Source organism: Hakea prostrata, chromosome 7 (genome assembly GCF_041222555.1).
Source record: "Hakea prostrata isolate BN-2017 chromosome 7, UWA_Hpros_2, whole genome shotgun sequence".
Classification (NCBI taxonomy): domain Eukaryota; kingdom Viridiplantae; phylum Streptophyta; class Magnoliopsida; order Proteales; family Proteaceae; genus Hakea; species Hakea prostrata.
Window position 1 is genome coordinate 8,359,299 of NC_142606.1, and position 20,783 is coordinate 8,380,081.

At 40.1% G+C, this 20,783-nt stretch overlaps 2 protein-coding genes across 2 annotated transcripts; both read left to right on the top strand.

The window, feature by feature from the left end:
* Nucleotides 1–658: 658 nt before the first annotated feature.
* Nucleotides 659–15,581, top strand: LOC149009448 (uncharacterized). Its single transcript, XM_089161238.1, has 10 exons — nt 659–2,265; nt 2,548–3,021; nt 3,188–3,489; nt 5,361–6,095; nt 6,176–6,454; nt 6,650–6,811; nt 6,934–7,869; nt 7,979–8,194; nt 12,310–12,570; nt 14,522–15,581. The coding sequence occupies exons 1-10, from the start codon at nt 915–917 to the stop codon at nt 14,864–14,866; spliced, it is 5,061 nt and encodes a 1,686-aa protein (XP_089017364.1). The 5' UTR covers nt 659–914; the 3' UTR covers nt 14,867–15,581.
* Nucleotides 15,582–16,798: 1,217 nt separating this feature from the next.
* LOC149009449 (ACT-like superfamily protein) lies at nt 16,799–19,236 on the top strand. The gene is made up of 7 exons (XM_089163791.1): nt 16,799–16,878; nt 16,999–17,050; nt 17,140–17,254; nt 17,676–17,743; nt 17,859–18,569; nt 18,688–18,792; nt 18,901–19,236. The coding sequence occupies exons 1-7, from the start codon at nt 16,808–16,810 to the stop codon at nt 19,234–19,236; spliced, it is 1,458 nt and encodes a 485-aa protein (XP_089019917.1). The 5' UTR covers nt 16,799–16,807.
* Nucleotides 19,237–20,783: the final 1,547 nt, after the last annotated feature.

Here is a 20,783-nt window from a genome sequence, read left to right on the forward strand (position 1 = left end):
TTAAAAAAATCATTAAGAAAAATAAAAGGAATAGATGTTATTTCACACTCGAAAGAAAACTAGACGACGAAATGATTGAAAAAATTGATAAATAAAGGACTTTTATTATAAAGTTTTAAAAGTTGGGCAATCCCAGGGCAATCCTGAAAGAGCTTTGTCCCTATAAGTTGAATTGGCCTTTTCACTAAGAGGTGTTGCTAACTGAACCAATCTTTCTATATTCGTTATCATCACTTATCAAAAATTACAGGCCTAAATTTTTTTATCAAGTTAAATTACAACCCTAATATCTATTTTAAGGTAAAATTAAAACCCTAAATATCATTCCCCACAAATGATGCATTTTGTACAAAATCTCTATGAAAAAGTACCACTTGTTTTTTTGGGTACAAACATGAAAAGCTCAAGAAGATCATGGTTCAGTTAAAAAAGTCAGGAAAATCTAGCGACACCTACACGTTTACGTTACGCAGGGAAACATTCCCTCTCTAAACTTTGTTGATCAGGGCCCCAATGACAGCAAAGAAAATGGAATCCAAACAAGAGAGGAGGGAAATTTCCCAAATAGAAAATATTTTTGGAGAGTTTTTAGATTCTTCTGCATACCACCCAACCCAACTCTCCGATTTTTCACAAACCCCCCTGCTGGACCCTTTCATCTCCACCCCTTTCCTTCTCTCTCTCCTCTCTCTCTCTCTAAATAAAAACAACAACACAAAACACTGCGCCTTCTTCTTTCTTCTCTCTATCCGTCAATAGCACCAAACAGGAAAAACAATCAGAAGCAGAGAGAGAAGCCGAAACCAAAACCAAAACCAAAACCAAAACCAAAACCGAAGCCAAAACCATAACCAAAACGGGCTTTGCTTCTCTGCAATTCCTTCTCCAGCAGTATCTGTATTCTTTCATCTCCGATGAAGACTAGCCAATCGGAAGCAGCTTCATCGTCGTCCAACGCAGCCTTCTCCGACCCACCACAGCAACCGCTGGCGGTTCCTGCGACGACATCGTCATCGGCCGCATCGGAGAAAACGGCTTTTCCATCGATTTCACCTGCAGAAGAACCCGCCGGGTCTCGTGAAGGAGGCGGCCAGGAATCTGTTTCCGTGGAGCGTCGAGGAGATCATTCTGCGGTTTGTCGATGGACGGTCGTTAATTTCCCTAAAGTGAAAGCTAGGGCACTATGGAGCCGCTACTTCGAGGTGGGTGGATATGACTGTCGTCTCCTCATTTACCCAAAAGGAGACTCTCAAGCCCTTCCTGGTTACTTCTCCATCTATCTTCAAATCATGGATCCTCGGGGTTCATCTTCTTCAAAATGGGATTGTTTTGCTAGTTATCGCCTCTCCATCGTTAACCATCTCGACGAGGCCAAGTCCATTCAGCGGGACTCGTGGCATCGATTCTCAAGCAAGAAGAAATCTCACGGTTGGTGTGACTTTACCCCTTCTTCCACAATTCTTGATCCCAAAGCTGGTTTCCTCTTCAATAACGACTCTGTTCTTATCACCGCCGATATCCTCGTATTGAATGAATCTATTTCCTTCACCCGTGATAACAATGAGTTACAGTCTTCTTCGTCCTCCTCCTCGGTTGTCGTCGCAGGTCCTGTATCCGATGTATTGAGTGGAAAGTTCACTTGGAAGGTCCGTAATTTCAGTCTTTTTAAGGAGATGATCAAAACCCAGAAGATAATGAGCCCTGTTTTCCCTGCTGGAGAATGTAATCTTCGGATTAGTGTCTACCAGAGTTCTGTCAATGGGGTTGAGTATCTCTCAATGTGCCTGGAGAGCAAGGATACCGAGAAGTCTGTCGTTCCCGACCGGAGTTGTTGGTGTTTATTCCGAATGTCGGTGTTGAACCAGAAACCTGGGCTTAGCCACATGCACAGAGACTCGTATGGCCGCTTTGCAGCGGATAATAAGAGTGGTGATAATACAAGCCTCGGTTGGAATGATTACATGAAGATGTCGGACTTTATTGGGTTGGACTCCGGGTTCCTTGTCGATGATACTGCTGTATTCAGCGCATCATTCCATGTGATTAAGGAATCAAGTAACTTCTCTAAGAATGCGGGGTTGCTTGGCGGGAGGAATGGTGGAGCGAGGAAGCCTGATGGACATCTGGGTAAGTTCACTTGGAGGATTGAAAATTTTACGAAGTTGAAGGATCTCCTGAAGAAGAGGAAGATAACTGGTCTCTGTGTCAAGAGCAGGAGGTTTCAGATTGGTAACAGGGATTGTCGTCTCATTGTTTATCCCAGAGGTAAATTCATAACTTGCTCCTTTTATTTGCTTTGTATTCTGAATTTAGTGTTCAGTTTATTAATGCTATCAGTAGCTTTTAAGGACCATTTTCAGACATAGTTGCTGTATCACTAGGAAAAAGGTTCTGTACTACTTGGGATCATTGGGTTGGATATAAATGAAGCTTTTAGGGTTCTCCCTGTCTACTAGAAACTATTCTAGCAAAACTTCTTTTCAATTGTTTTAGACTGTAAAAGGAAAGACAACTGATGGAATTTCCACTTGCATTTGATGCCATCAGGGCAGTCTCAGCCACCATGCCACCTTTCTGTATTTCTTGAAGTCACAGATTCCCGAAATACCTCCAGTGACTGGAGCTGTTTTGTTAGTCATCGATTGTCGGTTGTGAACCAGAAGATGGAGGAGAAGTCCGTCACAAAGGAGTCCCAGAACCGTTACTCCAAGGCTGCAAAGGATTGGGGATGGCGTGAGTTTGTGACGCTTACCAGTCTCTTTGATCAGGACTCTGGGTTTCTTGTTCAGGACACTGTCGTTTTCTCGGCAGAAGTGCTTATCTTGAAGGAAACATCCATGATGCAGGATTTTTCTGCTCAGGACACGGATACAAGCAATGTAGGTTCCCAAATTGATGGTGTTGGAAAAAGAGGGTCATTTACATGGAAGGTTGAGAATTTCCTAGCCTTCAAGGAAATAATGGAAACCCGAAAAATCTTTAGCAAATTTTTTCAGGCTGGTGGGTGCGAGCTTCGGATTGGTAAGTAGATGATGCTGGTTTATTTTTTCTGCTCATAACTGAAAACTTCTAGATGTCCAATTTGCCTTGGTGTTTTTATATCATGGTTGTCTCAAACAAGTCATTTGTTCTGCTACTCAATTATGCCTATCTATATTAATTAAAAGTTTACAAAATCATGATGCAGGTGTTTATGAGTCCTTTGATACTATCTGTATATACCTGGAGAGTGATCAATCTGTTGGGAGTGATCCAGATAAGAATTTTTGGGTCAGATACAGGATGGCGGTGGTGAATCAAAAGAATCCTGCTAAAACCATGTGGAAGGAGTCATCTATCTGTACGAAGACATGGAATAATTCAGTTCTTCAATTCATGAAGGTCTCTGATATGCTGGAAGCAGATGCAGGATTTCTTGTGCGTGATACAGTTGTTTTTGTTTGTGAGATTATTGATTGCTGCCCATGGTTTGAGTTTTCAGACTTAGAGGTTAGTTTTTTATGCAAATTTCATACATTTACCTTGTGTTTGTCATAGAATTTATTCTTGTAATCGTAGTCCTTGAGGTTCAGAATGTCTTGCCAATAGCTTTCCTTTTTCTCATTAAATTTTGATGGACCTGCTTGTCTTAGAAAAAGAGCTATTAACCAAAGAAGGAAAATGGTTTTTTTCTCAAAGGAAGGGTTGATTGCTTTTATCTTATTTTTGGATAGCTGATTGAATACTATTGACAAGAAAACATAGGTTAATGGTACATTGGCAGCAGCAACAACAGTGCTCAAATAATCGAGCCTGAGATATAATATAAAGATTACATATTTCGGTGCCAACCCCCCCCCCCCCCAAAAGAAAAAAAGAAGAAAAAAAAGGAAAAAACCTACAGGGGCCAGGGAGAGAGCAACAAAGTAGCATAACATACACAATAATCAAATGGTTGTCTCATGAAACAAATCTGCAGCCAGATAATTCCTTGTTTGGCTAGACCATCCACTGTTTTGTTGGTCCCTTTGGATTCCAATTCTCTATTTCCCCCGCCTCAACCAAAACATTGTTGCAACAAGCATCTAAATTGACTTTAATCCCAAATATGAAGATAGGATTTCAGCTATAGTTGAATCATCTTCTCCATTGCAAGTATTGCCACTTTTTTTTTAGAAAAATACATGACCGGTATTGTCATGTTTTCATGCCTTCTTGATGTATCTCTCTATTTTAAAGCGTGATGCCTTTACCTTTGGTTTGAGGCTTCCTCTTGTTAACAGGGTACTTAATTATTCTTATTATGCTTGTCATTGGTAGGAGGTACCTAATTTGGCTGTTGGAATGCATGGTCTATTGGCTAATCATTTCAGCTATGCCCTACTGAGGCAGGTCATATACGCAGTGGCATTGATATGAAACCTCCTGTCTAGACTAATATTGAATCACTCAAATATGAATTACAGCAAAAAATTAAAAGCTAAACCTGGTTTTGATGGTGCCAGTCACCCCCTACATCATTCATACATTATTGCCCTCAGCCAATGGCTGCCCAAACCTTGCATAGAATAACCGATACCCATTTTCACGTGTTTCCCTCTATTTATAATCCGTTTAGTCATGGTAACTCCCCCTCACTCTATTTCTTATCCCAGGGCCCTATCAGGCATAATCCAGTATAAATCTTCAGCATTGCTTTTGCTTGCTATTGTATATACTTTTCTTTTGCTTTCTGTATTGGTGATATATGATTTCAGCTCCCCAAAGATGGGAAATAAGAGAAAGTGGAGGGGGTTTTTAAGGACAAAATACAAGAACCAAGTTCTCAGCTTCTTCTTCTTTCTCTCTTTCTTTCTTTCTTTCCTTCCTTCTCCTTTTTTTTTTTGGGGTGGGGTGGGGTGGGGGGGGGCGGTAATGAATTGCTTATTATAAGATTTGTTTTCTGTTATTTTGGTCGATTTGTAGCTGCACTCCGGATGACAAATTTTTTCCTCAATTTTGTGCATGGATATAACTTTCAAGATGTTGGGATCTTCTCATCCATATTACACTAAAAAATATTACATATTAGTGATCAGTACATAACTTCTGTGAATTCTTTTGCCTGAGATCAGTGCACTCTAATTTTTTGGAACTTTATTGAGATGCTTTTTGGATGGCTTCATACCTTAAGATCTTTTATATGCTTGTATCTTATTATAATGTTCTAATTAATTTAACTCAGAATCAAGTGTATATATTTATTTCATTACTTCATTATACACATTATGCGTATTGTGCTATTTACTGATCTCATAGCAGCAATTTTAACTATCTTTTTTTTTAGTTCTTTTTGTTTTATGTATTTTCCACTGATGAACATCTGGTTTTCCTTAGCTCAGGTTTATGCTTCTGAGGATGATCAAGATGCGCTGTCTACCGACCCTGACGAGCTTATTGATTCTGAAGATAGTGAAGGAATTAGTGGTGATGAGGAAGACATCTTTAGAAACCTTCTTGCTAGAGCAGGATTCCATCTTACATATGGAGATAATTCTTCACAGCCACAGGTCACTTTAAGAGAAAAACTTTTAATGGATGCTGGTGCAATAGCTGGCTTTCTTACTGGGCTTCGTGTCTATCTTGATGACCCTGCTAAAGTAAAGCGCTTGCTTCTCCCAACTAAGCTTTCTGGCAGTAGTGATGGGAAGAAGGACGTTACGCGGCCAGATGAGTCTTCTCCCAGTGTGATGAATCTTCTGATGGGGGTTAAAGTTTTGCAGCAGGCGATTGTTGATCTACTTTTAGATATAATGGTTGAATGCTGCCAACCTTCTGAAGGAAGATCTGGAGATGATTCTTCTGATACGTGCTCAAAGCCTTCCCTAGATACCAATGGTGCTGGCAGTCTATCAGAATCCTGTAGGGAAACCGGAGCAACAGAATCAGTCCAATTTCCTGTCTATGAGAGGTTGGACTCTGCGGCAGATGAAAATACTCATATATATGCTGTACAAAGCTCGGACATGAATGGATGTGATGTACCTGAAAAGGCTTTTCCTGGACAGCCTATTACTCCTCCAGAGACATCTGCAGGGGGTCTTCCTGTTGACAATTGCTTCATTCGATCTTCCAAGGTACACCATTTGTATTCGATTTTGAAAGGCTTTTCAAACTTGATTTTCAGGAACTAACTGGTAAACGCATTGCTTTTAAGGCAAAGTGCCCGGAGCAGTCGGAGGAGCTTTTGGAATTGATTGTAAACTCCCTGCGAACAATTGATGGTGCTGTTCCACAAGGTCCTCCAGAGCCACGGCGAAGGCCTCAATCTGCACAAAAGATTGCTCTAGTAATTGAGAAAGCCCCTAAACGTCTGCAACCAGACCTAGTTGCTTTAGTACCCAAATTGGTTGATCATTCTGAGCACCCACTGGCTGCTTGTGCACTTCTAGATCGACTTCAAAAGCCAGATGCAGAGCCCGCACTTCAACTGCCGGTAAGTACTTCGTTATATCTGTTTTCATGTTCTTCTCCCCACTCAATTTACTGGGTATTCTTTTGGTCTTTTTACTAGTAGTTGTTAATACGTATTTAGGGCATGTGTTTTTATTTTTGGATTAGTGTGCGTCACTTTGTTGTTAAGTTTCTTCATGACCAACTTAAATATTTTTTATTTTTTAAATTCTTGTAGGTTTTGGGTGCCCTTGGTCAATTAGAATTTGGTAGTGAAGTGTGGGAACGTGTTTTATATCAGACTTTCAAGCTGTTGACAGATTCAAATGATGAACCACTTGCAGCAACCATAAGTTTTATATTCAAAGCTGCGTCAAGATGCCAGCATCTTCCTCAAGCAGTATGACCAAGATTTGAAAATTTCATAGATATATGCATATTTTCTATAAATTTTACTGGTGTTCTGTTTTAGAAGATATTCCACATTATTTATTGTTATATTTTTTGGTGTCTTTTTGGTAGGTCAGAGCTGTTCGGACCCAGCTGAAAAGTTTGGGCACTGAAGTGTCACCTTGTGTCCTGGATGTTCTAGCCAAAACTGTGGGTAGTTGGGGTGATGTCGCTGAAGCAATGTTGAGAGATATTGATTCTGACTATGAGCTCGGCGAGAACTGCTTAATGACAGAATGTGGGCTTTTCCTGTATGGTGAAAATGGATTTACTTCCGAAGGGTTGCATTTGGTAGAGGAGCAGGTTGTGCATGCTGGTCGTCATTTTGCTGATGTTTTTGTTCTCATAGAGATGTTGTCCATACCTTGCCTTGCTGTTGAAGCTTCTCAAGTTTTTGAGAGAGCCATATCTCATGTGTCCGTATTAGATCAGTCTATAGCCATGGTTTTGGAAAGACGCCATGCCCAAAGATTCAGTATTAATTTTAGATCTGTTGCTGAAAATTTTCAACAGAATAATTCAGTAGAGAGAAAGAGCAGTGAGTCAGTTTCAGTCCCAGAAGATGATTTTGCTCCTGTTCTTGGTCTTGCTGAAGCATTGGCCCTCTCTAAGGACCCTCGAGTACAAGGGTTTGTGAGGATGCTATATGCTATATTGTTTAAGCTGTACGCTGATGATAGATATCGGGGCAGGATGTTGAAGGGACTTATTGACCGGGCCACCAGCACTACAGATAACTGTCGTGAAGTGGATCTAGATTTAGATATTTTGGTGTTTCTGGTCCATGAGGAACAAGGGATTGTCAGGCCAGTTCTAAGCATGATGCGGGAGGTTGCTGAGCTAGCCAATGTGGATCGGGCTGCTCTTTGGCATCAGTTATGTACTATTGAAGATGAAAATATCCATGCTCGCGAAGAAAAGCAAGCTGAACTTGCCGATATGGCTAGGGAGAAAGCTATTTTATCCCAAAGGCTAGGCGAATCTGAGGAAACTAATAACCGTCTCAAGGTACCTGAGTTTATCTCTATTATCCACGTTGGTAGTGAATTTCTTTCATATTCTGCTAACTTGAAAAGGGATTGTGGATGATGATTCTATTTGTGAAAATGGATGGCAGGTGGAGATGAAGGCGGAAATGGATCGCTATGCTCGGGAAAAGAAGGAGCTTCATGAACAGATACAAGAAGGTGAGAATCAACTCGAATGGCTACGGTCAGAAAGGGATGATGAAATTTCAAAGCTCTCCACTGAGAAGAAGGTCCTTCAGGACCGTCTCTATGAAGCTGAGGCTCAACTTTCACAGTTGAAGTCTCGAAAACGTGATGAACTGAAGGTAATACATATACCCTCTCATTCCGGCAAATTGTTGCTGCTTCTATTTAAGTTTGCAAGTAAGCCACTGGTGAAGTTTAGTACATGTGATAGGTTTCTAGAAGCCTAAGGGATTAGGTTTCAGAAACTCAGTGACTCCAGAATTTTACTGATATAAAGTGACTGGAGTTCAAGAATCAATGATAGCAGTCATCTATACATCAGATTTGAATAAATGGGTTGCCATCTTCAGGTATTGGAACAGATATAAGAAGTTGAACTTGAGCCAAAAATCAGATCACAAGTTTCAAAAAAGCCGTACTTGATATTTAGTGTGATACCCCTCATATCTTCAATGGGTTACTCTCTTGTTACAAGGGGGTCTAGAGCTCACAAACTATTCTGTTTTACCCCCATTTTGCAGAAAGAATTGGCTTATGATTGCTATAACTTGGAAGTTCTTTGTGAAAGAAGACCAAGATGCCAGGAGGCATCATATGAAAGCCATGTATTGGAAATGTTTGGTTTTTTTTTTTTTTTTGGTGGGGGGCGGGGTGCGGCTCTTTTCTCCTGTAGCAGGAATCAAAGATAGCCACCCTAGCTTTAGGTGCAAGATTTTGCAAGCCAGGAGAACATCAAACCACGTGGAAGTGCTGAAGTGAAGGGGCGACATGTCTGATAGGTGACGCTCTATTGATCATTGCTCTCACAAAGTTGAAGATGGAACCAGGTCACTCACAATGGGAAATAGAATTTCTAATGTGTCTCCTCATATTTGATGGAAAGACAAAGATCCAGTCTACTCTCTAGAGTGCAGACTTCAAGCTGGGCTTCTCTTCTCTTATCTCACTCCTGTCCTCTTTCCTCTTCTCTGCTAGGAAATTGAAGAAATTGAAATTTTGAATTGAAGGAGAGGAAGACAGCAGTGTCCCATTGATTTCAGAATTGAGAAGGAAGGAGATTCGAGAAGGGCTTTAGTCCTTACTACCTTAGTGCTTAGGCTGCTTCTGCTGCTGATTCTTAACTGATTCGGGAAGGGTAAGACTTAGATTGATTATGGAGGGATTCCAAGATACCTACTTTCTATGTTCACCAGCTAATCTGTAATCGTATCTTGATTTGGGCTTTTGAACATGGAAGTAACAGTGTCACTCCAGTCCCGTCATCCGCCTTGAGGGTGACAGTATCTTCATTTCTGGGGCACCTGAGCATCTTGGATGTGTTATTGAAGTTCATGCCTAGTGACAGGTTCTAGTTGCACCAGTATCATTTGAACTTTGGAGCTCTTTGACCTCAGGAGGAGGTATACTAGAGCAACATGGCTCAAATCCATAGCCCAGAGCAAGAATCTAGTGGCTAAGGAGTCAAATTTAGCATCCAGCCAGGTCCTTGATCTCTTTCAGCACCTTCATTAATTTATGCCCCTGCTCAAGCGTCAGTTCCAACATCTTCAGCTTCTTTTTTTACCGCAGTTATTGTATTCTTAAACCAATGAACTTGTGAAGGCTGAATGCTGTTTGATGCAGTCCATCAAAGAAGGCTTATTTTGCTAGGAACAGGTCTAGGATTGGGTTTTTGATCCATGAGTTTTCAATGTAATACGCCGCTTTTATACCTATCCTATGGCTAATGGGAGGAATTAGCTTCTTCTTTTTTTATATTTTAATTTTAATTTTTAAAGTTTATGTGGTGACAGTAGTTTTTCCATCATAGTGTTTACTTGGGTTTGATTGGGAGACTATAAACCCATCCATGTTTTGAGTGTATTCCTTCGGTATTTCAGTTTCTTAGTCAGTCTAGGTTACTTAATAGTGCATTTGGTTGAGCCTTTTCTTGTAAGTGTTCCGAGTCCACTTTTGAGTCTTTTATATGAAGTTCTAAGGGCCAAAGCATTCGACATGGATTTTTTATGAATGAAAAGCTTTTTGCTGCTCCTTTATTCTTCTCCATTGAAGATTTATCATGTACCCGATCAGGCTAAATGAATCAGTGCTTGATCCGATTGACATCTTGCACTGGGAAGCCGGGTGGTTTGTCTGTCTTCTTTTTGTGTCTCTGTAATACAGTTTCAGTCAACTATTTTTCCACCCATTTCCAATCACAGGAATCCTCCCAAGCCTTGGCCAAGTGTTTGGCTGTCCCAATAGGGAATTCAATCCAAGTTGGGGGTAATTCTGCCCAGCCAATCACTCTAAATCCTGCTACCGCATTAATCCCTAAGCCTAGTTTTGTTGTGTTTTCTCAGAAACCTTGTGAGTTGTGGCTGATGCTGTTCTAACTTGGTTGGTTGCTGAATTCAATTTAATACTTAGCAAGAATCAGAAAATTAACAACTCTTCTTGATGTTAACCCCATTATCCTAATTCTTGTAAATGCTACATTGTTTTCTTGGTTCCCTCCTACAGTTTCTTGTTTAATGAGGTGTTTTCCTCTAATATTTTACCCTAGTTTAGAAACTCAATTTAAACTATCCTTCCATAAAGATGGTTGGTCCCGAGAAAAGATGGAAGACAAAAAAGAGAGATTCTAGGGTTCGGAAGGAGAAGGAAACATGGTGAGAAAGCATTAAGACAAATGACAGGGAAGGAGTTTTCTAGTATGATTCAGAATATGTTTCAACTAGATTGCTTCCAGTCCAGTCCAAGGTTGTCAAAGCGTTAAGGCGACCAAAGCGGTTGGGGCTCCGTCTAGGCGGCAATAAGGCGACCAAAGCGGTTGGGTCGTATTTTTTCAATACAACTACTTTTAAGCTAATAAATTTGTATTATAAGCTAAACAAACATTCAAGAATCACATTCATCTAAAAAAAACAAGCATTCAAGAATCATAATTATGAAAGATTATTCAAAAAAGAACACAAACATAAATTCATTTCATCAAGCATCTCTAATAAAACCAAGCATTCAAGAATCATAATTATGAAAGATTATTAAAAAAAAACACAAACATGAGTTCATCTCATCAAGCATCATAACAATGACTATAAACTATATCAAATTATAAGTATGAAAATGAAAGTAGTAATTTTACATTTTTACCCTCTATGATAGTGTGATGCCAAATAAGTGCCTTATCCATTTAATGATTCATTGATTCCCAATTCCAAAATGACTAACTATTAAGTTTGTATACGGCTTTGTAGAATAAAATTTGATTTTTGAAAAATCAAGAAAAAATATTATCATGTACAAAATGTCAAAAAGGCGATTGTTTTGGCGTCTAGGCGTCAATAAGGCGCACAAGGTGATAAAGTGGTAGCAATTAGGAGAAAGAAAGGGCAAAAAAACTGCATGTTAACAAAGCGGTTCAAAACAAGGCCGTTGGAAAACCGCCTTGCCGCCTAGGTGGACGCTTCGACAACCATGGTTCAGTCTCATTGGTTGGGTAATCTGGTTTTTATAGGTTCAGCCTGAATTGAGCTGAAACTGAATTGTTCTAAAAGCGTTAATCTAAAGCAGTTCCATCACGCCATTGGTTTGGGTTTGGTTGAGGTTAATTCAGGTTGTTGGGTACCAGTCCACATTTAACACCCTTATGAGCAATTTAGGACTGAAATTTTTTGTGTTGATCCTTAGTGCAATGGTGATGTTGCTCCATTGCTAACTAGTGGTTGTAGGAACAAGTTGGGAAAATATGACTCTCCCCAGACCCCAGCAGAGGCAGGAGTCTTGTGCGATGGGTTCATGCTTTTATTGATGAATCTTTCTTTCATTGGCATGCATTGTCTTAATGTCAGAGATTGCATCCGTGAATTTTTTTTTTTTTTTTTTTTGTTGTTGTTGTTGTTGTTGTTGTGTGTGTGACATGTTTCACTGGTCAACAGCGTCTCCATGTTACAAGCATGGTAGTCTTCCTGGTAGTGATTTGCTTTTGCTGATATTGAAAATTCTGCTTCTGCATAATTTACTTTTGCACGTGTCTTGTCTGACATTTTGCTCCCAAACTTCAAGACCATTGATCTATGTGGTTTTTCTGGGGGGTTCCATTGACTAGTATCTTATCTGGAGACATGCATTTCAACTTCAAGGTGTACTGACAAATGATAAAAAAAAATCTGTTTCTTAACTATTATGGTGGAGTAATGCCTTTTTCTTAGGGAGCTGAATTTAACTTGAATATGACATTCTAATGGCGCAGAGAATAGTGAAAGAGAAGAATGCTCTTGCTGAAAGGTTGAAGAGTGCAGAAGCTGCACGGAAAAGATTTGATGAAGAACTCAAGCGTTATGCCACTGAGACTGTGAGCCGAGAGGAAGTCCGTCAGTCACTTGAGGATGAAGTCCGGCGATTGACACAAACAGTTGGACAAACTGAAGGAGAAAAGAGGGAGAAGGAAGAACAGGTTGCTCGATGTGAGGCCTACATTGATGGGATGGAAGCAAAATTACATGCTTGCCAGGTATTCCAAACCCCACCCCCCTTCCCCCTGGGTGCATTTCATGGGTTTTGTAATTTGTTAGTTCTTTAAGTTGTTCCCATGAATGAGAGTCGTCCAACATGGTTTTCTGCAAGCTTACATCCAGTGGTTACTGTTTCCATCATATAGTTCAAATTTATACTCCTGGTACTGGTGTGAGTTTATTTCTGCTAAATACCTGTATCTGGTGACTCTCATACACACTATTCGCCAGAAATTGTTATATCCCTTGAGTATCATTTCTGTCCATGTCTTGTCTGACCACTTTGCCCCAAACTATTGACCATAAATAGACCTAACCCTAACTCATACTGGATCTAGGTTTGGAAGAACTTTGTTGACTTTATTTTCTTTTAAGTTACACTTTATTCTGAAGTTTAAAGGTTGTCTTAGTGAGGCCATGAGAGTGTATACTTCTAGGAGAAAAATTGGTATCGAGTATTTAGGAGACTCAGCACTCTTGATTTTGTGACACCGTCTTCCTCAGTTCTTCCTCAGGCAGATTGCAATCAGGAAGTTAAATTTGTCTAGTCCTCTCATGAGGGCTACCTCAAATGTTTGTTCTATAAAATATTTAGTTTTCTGAGGGTTTCTTCCAGATGCTCTAACGCATGGCTGTTGGGTATCAAGTCTTTGTGATTGTGTGAGCGGAAGCCGTAATGTTTTAGAATTGACTTTCTAATACACTGATTAATCCACAAACATTCCTACAGAATATGAATTACTTTCCTGGCAAGAGGAAAGTCTATAATTAGATTCTTGATGGACTATTGCTTGTACATAATCACATGTTAGGAATGATTAATCAGATAATTGACTTACAGAAGCCAGTGAACTCAAGGTCCACGGGGGAAAACTGTATCATGGAGAGAACTCTTATTGTCTAGGCAGCTTTTGGTGAGGAATGATATGGTCTCCTCTTTGTCAAACCCCCCCCCCCCCCCCCCCCACCTTTTCCTTTTTCAACTTACACCATAGTTCTTTTTCTAGTGGACGATGAGAAGTCTGAAAGTATCACTTTGGTTCATGGTGTCTTTTCAAAAAACAAAACCTTGTTTGATCCCACTTCAAGATGTGGTACATCAGGGGAAATTTTGTATATCTTCAATTTCTCATTGTATTTTCGACAACCACCTGTATCACTGAATGAACTTGGTAGGTCCACTGTTTGCTTTGATGGCCTTCTCCAATGACTAGAAACTCAAACATGAAATTATTGGTTACTTGCAATCACCTGTATCACTGAATGAACTTGGTAGGTTCTCTGTTTGCTTTGATGGCCTTCTCCAACGACTAGAAACTCAAACATGAAATTATTGGTTACTTGCACAATGGTCTTAATTCTTGAGTGGCTTTTGGGGTCTGTCACCAGTTGTGAGGCCTCAAGGTGGGAATCAATGCTTCATATTACGTTGGAGCTATTCTGCTTGTTCAGTATGAAAAATTAGCACTCACAAAAGTAGCGTGCAAATTATAGTTAACCTATTTTTGGAAAAATTATTGGAGATGATGTTGTAGACAACTTGATCATATTTATTATTACAAGATGACACATTTAATGACATTCTTTAATGTCAAGACTAGTTAGATGCACAAGGGAGTGCATCACCATGTCAGGTAGTCATCATTGTAATCAATGTAAAGGGGAGAAGTTGGGTGGGGTGCTTAATTGTACACAGTTACGGAGCTTAGGCCATGATGATTTGACGGCAGATTTTCTTCTGATTCTCTTCACAATTTACTAAATTTGCGCAGACAGATTTGGTTTTTCAGTTGCACTGGATTTTCATCTGAGGCAATCTGAAGTTTATTGAGGATTTTAAATCATTAAATTCCATTTGGCCATCATTTGATTTATTTGTGTCTCTTTCTTCCCTTTCCCTCCAACTTTGATGTACATGTTTAACTAAAGAAAGCTGTTGCTATCTTGCAGCAATATATTCACACTCTGGAGGCTTCTCTTCAAGAAGAGATGTCACGCCATGCCCCTCTTTATGGTGTTGGCTTGGAAGCTTTGTCATTGAAGGAGTTGGAAACGTTGTCACGTATCCACGAAGAAGGGCTCAGGCAGATCCATGTACTTCAACAGAGGAAAGGGAATGCTTGTGGTAGTCCTCTGGTGAGCCCCCATAGTCTCCCCCACTCCCATGGGATATATCCTACGGCTTCCCCTCCCATGGCTGTTGGAATGCCTCCTCCGCTTATCCCAAATGGAGTTGAGATCCACAGCAACGGGCATGTCAATGGTGCAGTGGGGCCTTGGTTTAATCCTAGCTGAAGCATGTACTGGACTGTTGGTGCAACTCTGTCCAAGTGATGCTGGCATTTTGGGTTACCAGTAGAGCTCTGTTAGTTTCCATGCTAAAGGGCTTTTCATAATTTTTTGTTGCCTCCTCAATTCTTCTAATATTTCATTTTGGCCTTCTTTTAGAGTCACTTGTTGGCATTTGAACTGGTAGGACTGTCGGATGATCTGTTAAATAAATAACAGAAAGTGGGGGAAATGCATGGTGAAGGAGGAGAAAATAGCATTGTAATAATCAGAAAATGTAAGAAAGTGGAAAATCCAGTGGAACTATCAGTTGAAATTGCCACATTTCTTTTAGTTGTCGGTAAAGCATATAGGGAAGATTATGGAAACCTTTTTCTTTCTCTCGCTTTTATTTGAAACTTTCTATCACTTGGCTGTTACCAGATCATACATTGTGGCCTGGCCCAGACCTTTGGAAACTTCCTTGCCCTGCCCCAGCGCTGGTGGCATTGTGTTAACATACAAGCAGATCCTCTCCCGTGTGGGTTCCTTGTCCTCGTCACCGTGTATCTGACAGATGGACGGATGTGACGCGCGTCGGTACGCTCATCATGTGTGCCATCTGTCATTGGTGTGGAAGAGGATCCGGGTCTTCAGCCCCCTAATGTTGCTTTCTTGTGATAAATCCAGTAGAGATGCGATCGGAAAGACTGGTAGCTTTAACATGGACAATGCACGTTCCTTGAATATAATCATATATGGCTTAGTCAAAGATAAGATCAAATGACAACTCACATAAACTATATCGATTTGTTTCTTCAACAGTGAGTTCGAGGTTATCAACTTTTCATATGAACATATCCGTGAAACTGTCTCTAGCTTATCCTTTTACTCAAGTATACTGTTTTCAGGTCTCATATATCTTTAGTAATTGTAATTCTGGAAATGTCAATACTTATCAAGGAGATTACTGGTTTTAAAACGTAACTCAAACCATGTTTTGTAAACTTATTGTATCATGGCCATCTAAACGGGTTTTTCATTTTCTTTATGAATAAACCTGCAGTCACCAAGCCAAATGCATAGAAATTTGAGGGTTCATGTGAAATCGGAAGAAAAGGACTTGTTTGGCTGCAAACTCTGAATTGAAGAGTTCTGCGACGTATGACTGCAGTAAATACGTAGTTCCTTAATTTGTTTTTTCCTTCCTAGGTTCATGGATGAAGATGGTATAGGACAAACAAAATGATGTCGTATACAAGTGTTTTACGTTTGCCATGTGTCACTTTCGTCCATGTCAATCAACACGTGTAGAAAAGTCTCCAAAAAACAATGATTGTTCTCGTCCACGTATATATATATATATATCATATATGACCTGGGCAATGTGGAAATATATCAAATATATCATGTGCCACAAAGAAAGGTCAAACAAAGAGGCAGCAAATCAACAGCATGAAACAAGATTTCAAGAAAGAGAGAAATACCTGATTTTGAGGTTGTCCATGAGTTGAGGGAGAAGCCACAAAGAAAGGAAAAAGGAGAGAGTAGAGTTTTCCAGTTTTCCTCAACCATTAAACGATCAAATCATCTGTGGACTATATTTTACATTTGACTTTCATACGTGTTTTCTCTTCTCTCATCCTCATCCACCTCCTTTCAAATTTCAAACCTGGAATTTTTAAGAACTTCTATGAATCCGCATATAAGAAATCGTACTCACAACCTCCCGCTTTATCTCTCCCTCTCTCTCTCTCTCTCTTTCTTTCATATAGAACAGCAGGAGTTCTTCTACCACCTCTTACAGGTCTTCCTTTTTCTGTCATTACTGCTTTCCATTTTTCTCTTTCTTCCTTTCCTGGGATTTGTTAACAGGTTTGTTCTTTCAGATCGAACCCAGATGGAATTCTCTCTTCTTTCTTGATAATTTTCGTTTCAGTTTCATATTTTCTGTTGGATTTTGGCAGCATGAAGCAAGTTTGTTGGCCTTACTTTGATCCTGAATTTGAGAACCTCAACGAGAGGGTTAATGGTCCCAGGTCAGTTTTATCACTAACTCTTTCTCTGAAATTAATGTTAGGTAACGAAGAAATTAATTAGAAGAATTTAATCCTTCTAATCTTCTGATCATGCCTTTCATGTTCTTCCCATGCATGCAGTTGCAGGGTTTGTATTGAAAATGAGAGCTGCAGCGAGTGCACCGTAATCAAGGTAAGAAAACAGGATTGAGAATGAAAGCATTGAAGCAATTAACCCATTTCATTTGATGATGTTGCATGTTAACATGGATTGCTGGGTAGGTTGACAGCGTGAACAGGCAGGGCCTCCTCTTGCAAGTGGTGCAAGCACTATCAGAAATGGATCTCTCCATCACAAAGAGCTACGTTTCATCCGATGCTGGATGGTTTATGGATGGTATGTATATATGCTAACCCATCACTCACACCCCACATTAAATGGTTTATCTGGTCTATGAATCCATTTGATGGGTCCTATGTTTTAATTGCATGTGGGACCTATGAGAGTCTGGATCTCCTTGATCACCATTGATGTGCCATTCAAACTCATGCACCCAATCACCATTAATACTGTTACTTTTTTTAGGATGTTTGTTTGTTAGAGGTATTTGAGTTATATTTCATACATATTCCAATGCAGGTCATCAGATTAGATTGGTTATCATTCAGAGTTCAATTAATCGTAGAATGTAGTGTTGTCTATAAATACTAGTTGGAAACAATGGTCAGGGTATTCTAAACTGGATGCTTGGAATGTAATGCTTTAAGTAAATCTTGTGCTTAAACTCTAACCCTAATCCTAACTTGTGTTTGTGCAGTATTTCACGTCAGAGATCAAGATGGCCGCAAGCTTACTGACGAGAAAGTCATTGGTTATATCCGAGAGGTAATGTACTCTTCCAGTATTTGGAAAACAATAGTAAATTTCGATCATATATATCTTCATACAGCGATCGACGAGGTCCAAGACACTCTAGGAGTGATTCATATTCTTCTCGCAGGCCATTGTAGCTAGAAGAGAACCTGAACAGGTGAAGAATGGGAGCAACAGGAAGGCCATGAGTCCTAGGACCATAGACCCAGAGGGTGCAACCGAGCATACGGCCATAGAACTAAGTGGAAACGATCGACCGGGTCTATTCTCAGAGATATCGGCAGCACTTGCTGACCTTAGATGCAATGTAGTTGAAGCTCATGCATGGAGCCATAACGAACGCCTAGCCTGTGTGGCCTACATCGAGGATCAGCTCACACACAGCAGAATCGACGATCCACATAGACTGGCTATCATTGAAGACCATCTCTCCACTGTTCTTCACGCAACCACCAACCCTGTTTGTGACCCTTTTGGGGCTCAGTGTGATCAGGGAGGAGTCAAGACCGCAGGTCTCCCGGACAGTGGAGATGGAACAACAACAAATGTGGAACGACGGCTTCATCAGCTCATGTTTGCTGGTAGAGACTTCGATGGGCCTTCAGGGTCAGGGACCCTGAGCGTATCGTCTTCATCAACTTCTTCCATCGAAGGCGACGACGAAGGACGAAAGATAAATATTTCCATTGAGGAATGCAATGAGAAAGGTTACTCAGTTGTGTTCGTAGAGTGTAGGGATCGGCCAAAGCTCATGTTTGATACTGTGTGTGCCCTTACTGACATGCAATACGTGGTCTTCCATGCTTCCATTTCCTCTCATGCCGGCTACACATTTCAGGTATGCTACATGGCATCTTTTTTTTTTTTTCTTTCCCAGCTGCATGCTTCATTGCTTCATGAGGATAACAAGTTCTGCTGTATCCAAGAGGACTTTAACTAAACTCGCTAATATCCAGGAATACTATATCCGACATGTAGATGGGTGCACTTTGAACACAGGAAGCGAGAAGGAACGTCTAGTGAAATGCTTAGAAGCTGCCATAGAACGAAGAGTATGTGAGGTGAGCAAGAAATGAATTCTGGTTGCAGTCATCTAAAAAATTATTAGTGTCATATATATGGACATGTTAATCTTAAGTTGATTTTCGATCTCCTTCCATTTTAATTAGGGTGTTCGTCTGAAGTTACAAGGACATAATCGAGCAGGATTGTTGTCTGATATCACGAGGATGCTTCGTGAGAATGGGCTTGTAGTTGTTAGAGCAGATGTAGAGACGAAGGGAGAAGATGTTGTGAATGCATTCTATGTTAGAGATATGTCAGGAAACAAAGTAGACATGGAGACTGTAGAATCCATGAGAAGGGAGATGGGGCCAATAGCTCTCGAAGTGAAGAATGAGTCAACTAGTAGGCCAGATTCCCCTGAGAGATCTCGTTTCTCCTTGGCTGACCTGCTTAGATCACAGTTGGCACGCTTCTCACAAAACTTTATTTCAATTAGGTGAAAGACTACATGAAAAATGAAGTTAACCAAGGAGAGAGATGGAAGCAATTGATTATTTGAAGAATGAGAAATCAGAAGAAGACGTTCAGACTTTAATTTGCCCTGGACCCTTGAAGAGCAGCTTAGATCTCAGTGATCAGTACAGGTATATAGGTACGTAGGAAGAAGGAAGGTCCATCCACTGCATTTGATGTACATATATACATAGCTGTTTTTACTGTGTATGCAATTTTTCCTGTACGTATTTCACTTGTACATAAATAAACACCATCGCATTAATTTGACCTCTTGGCAGATCATGTCTTCAATTCTCGTAGTAAAAACTAGAAGTACATGGTAGACTTCTATGCACTCTTCACATAGAGGTGGAGTTAGGATTTAACATTGTGAGGGATCAAGTGCCGATAACACACAGAGCATAACAAATTTTGTATTCTTTTTTTTTTTTTTAATTGTTAAAAATTGTCTTCAAACTATACTATATTTCACACATGGAAAGAGGGTTTGAAGAGAAATTTCAAAATTTCATGAAGGTAATGAGGGAACCTTCAATAAATTGGAAAGAATTGGGGGAGCGCATTGGTCCTCTGGCTACAATGTAGCTTTGACATTCCCTCATACTTTTGCACCATATATTTGGAGTTTTAGCAAAAACAAAAATATTTAATAGGAGACCCTGCGTGAGGCTCACTGGGCCCACATTTTATTCATTTTGTTTTAAATTGCTTGGGAACTGCGTAATTAATGCACAATATTTGCAACGAGTTTGTAGCACAGTGCTGTGCATTAAAAATATGGGGGTGAACTGCGAAGGAGCACACAGTCCAATTGGGTTTTTGGGACGCAATGCATGCTTATTTTTTGCTCATAAAAGGAATTTCTACCTTTAGAGCCGGACGCCGAAGGAGCTCCACAGAACGCTGCCAAAGACGCCGTTCGTGTAGAACGGCGTTCGTGTAGCGTTGTGGTTTTCCTTTAGCGACAGAAGCCCAAGACAATGTCAAAACGTGCGCCTTCCGTCGCAAAAGAGGTGTACCTATTTAAAAGGATAGTACGTATTTAGTTTTCCCATTGGGTTACTTTTAGGGATGGAGGACAGAAGACTGGCACGCGCGTGTAGAACTTAGTCGCGGCAGCAGTCGTCAAATTCGCTACGTTTATTTCAGCCAAACTAATGACCGCGTGTGTTTTGCATTTTGGGGACATATTTGCGTCGCTAAAGTATTATATACAAAAACAAAGAGTAGTTAATTAAAGAAAAAATATATATAGTAAGAAAGGAAAGTACATCGTTTTCCCTTCAATCCACTATCATTAGGATATTACTCGAGATGAGATGTGTAAAAGATAGTACTGCAGACTAGCTTTTGATTTATTGAACAATGTTTTGATAGAATCTAGTGATATAATACGCTTTAAAGACAAATTCCTACTAAGTCAAGGAATGGTATTCATTTCCTTGAAAAGACCATGCATATACCTATAATACTACTAGATACATAAATTATGCACACGTTGCTAGTATGATACTCTTTTTTGGTATGGTAC